The sequence below is a fragment of the Penaeus monodon genome, chromosome 32 (assembly GCF_015228065.2).
Source record: "Penaeus monodon isolate SGIC_2016 chromosome 32, NSTDA_Pmon_1, whole genome shotgun sequence".
Lineage (NCBI taxonomy): Eukaryota > Metazoa > Arthropoda > Malacostraca > Decapoda > Penaeidae > Penaeus > Penaeus monodon.
The window spans coordinates 20,263,906-20,264,357 of NC_051417.1; the positions used below are offsets into that span (position 1 = coordinate 20,263,906).

General features: G+C 61.3%; 1 protein-coding gene across 1 annotated transcript in view; it reads right to left on the reverse strand.

Annotated features, from left to right (window-relative positions):
• The window catches only part of LOC119593589, a 45,557-nt gene that overhangs the window by 7,972 nt on the left and 37,133 nt on the right, over positions 1 to 452 (reverse strand). The window contains exon 6 of the mRNA XM_037942543.1: positions 302 to 435. Within this exon, the coding sequence (XP_037798471.1) occupies positions 302 to 435 (134 nt within the window). The remainder of the gene's footprint in view (positions 1 to 301; positions 436 to 452) is intronic.

Below are 452 nucleotides of genomic sequence, written 5' to 3' on the forward strand. Positions count from 1 at the left end.
ACCCTCGCGCAAACACCCATTAAATCTCATATACACAGCCTCCCACACTATCCAACTAACCCACCGTCCCTAACCCACCCCACACTGCCCACATACCCACACACTCCCATCACCCACTCACCCACCACCCATACCAACCCACTCTTCACCCCTTCACCACCCGCCCCACCCCGCCACTCACCACCCCACACTACCCACCCACACGAAACCTCTTCACTCCTTCACCCTATCACCTCCACGACCCCACCCACCCTTCACCCCCACCACCCCCACCCACCACCCAAACCCACCCACGGCTCACCATTTCCGTGTTGATCCTGAAAGAGACCTTCGGTGCCGGCTTGGATCGCCTGGAGGTGCACGTGAGATCCACCCAGTCCCGCGCTACGTAGCTGCTCCTCAGCCCGGTGATCACAGGGGCGCCGTCAGGGAGGTCTGCAAAGAGAAGGCCG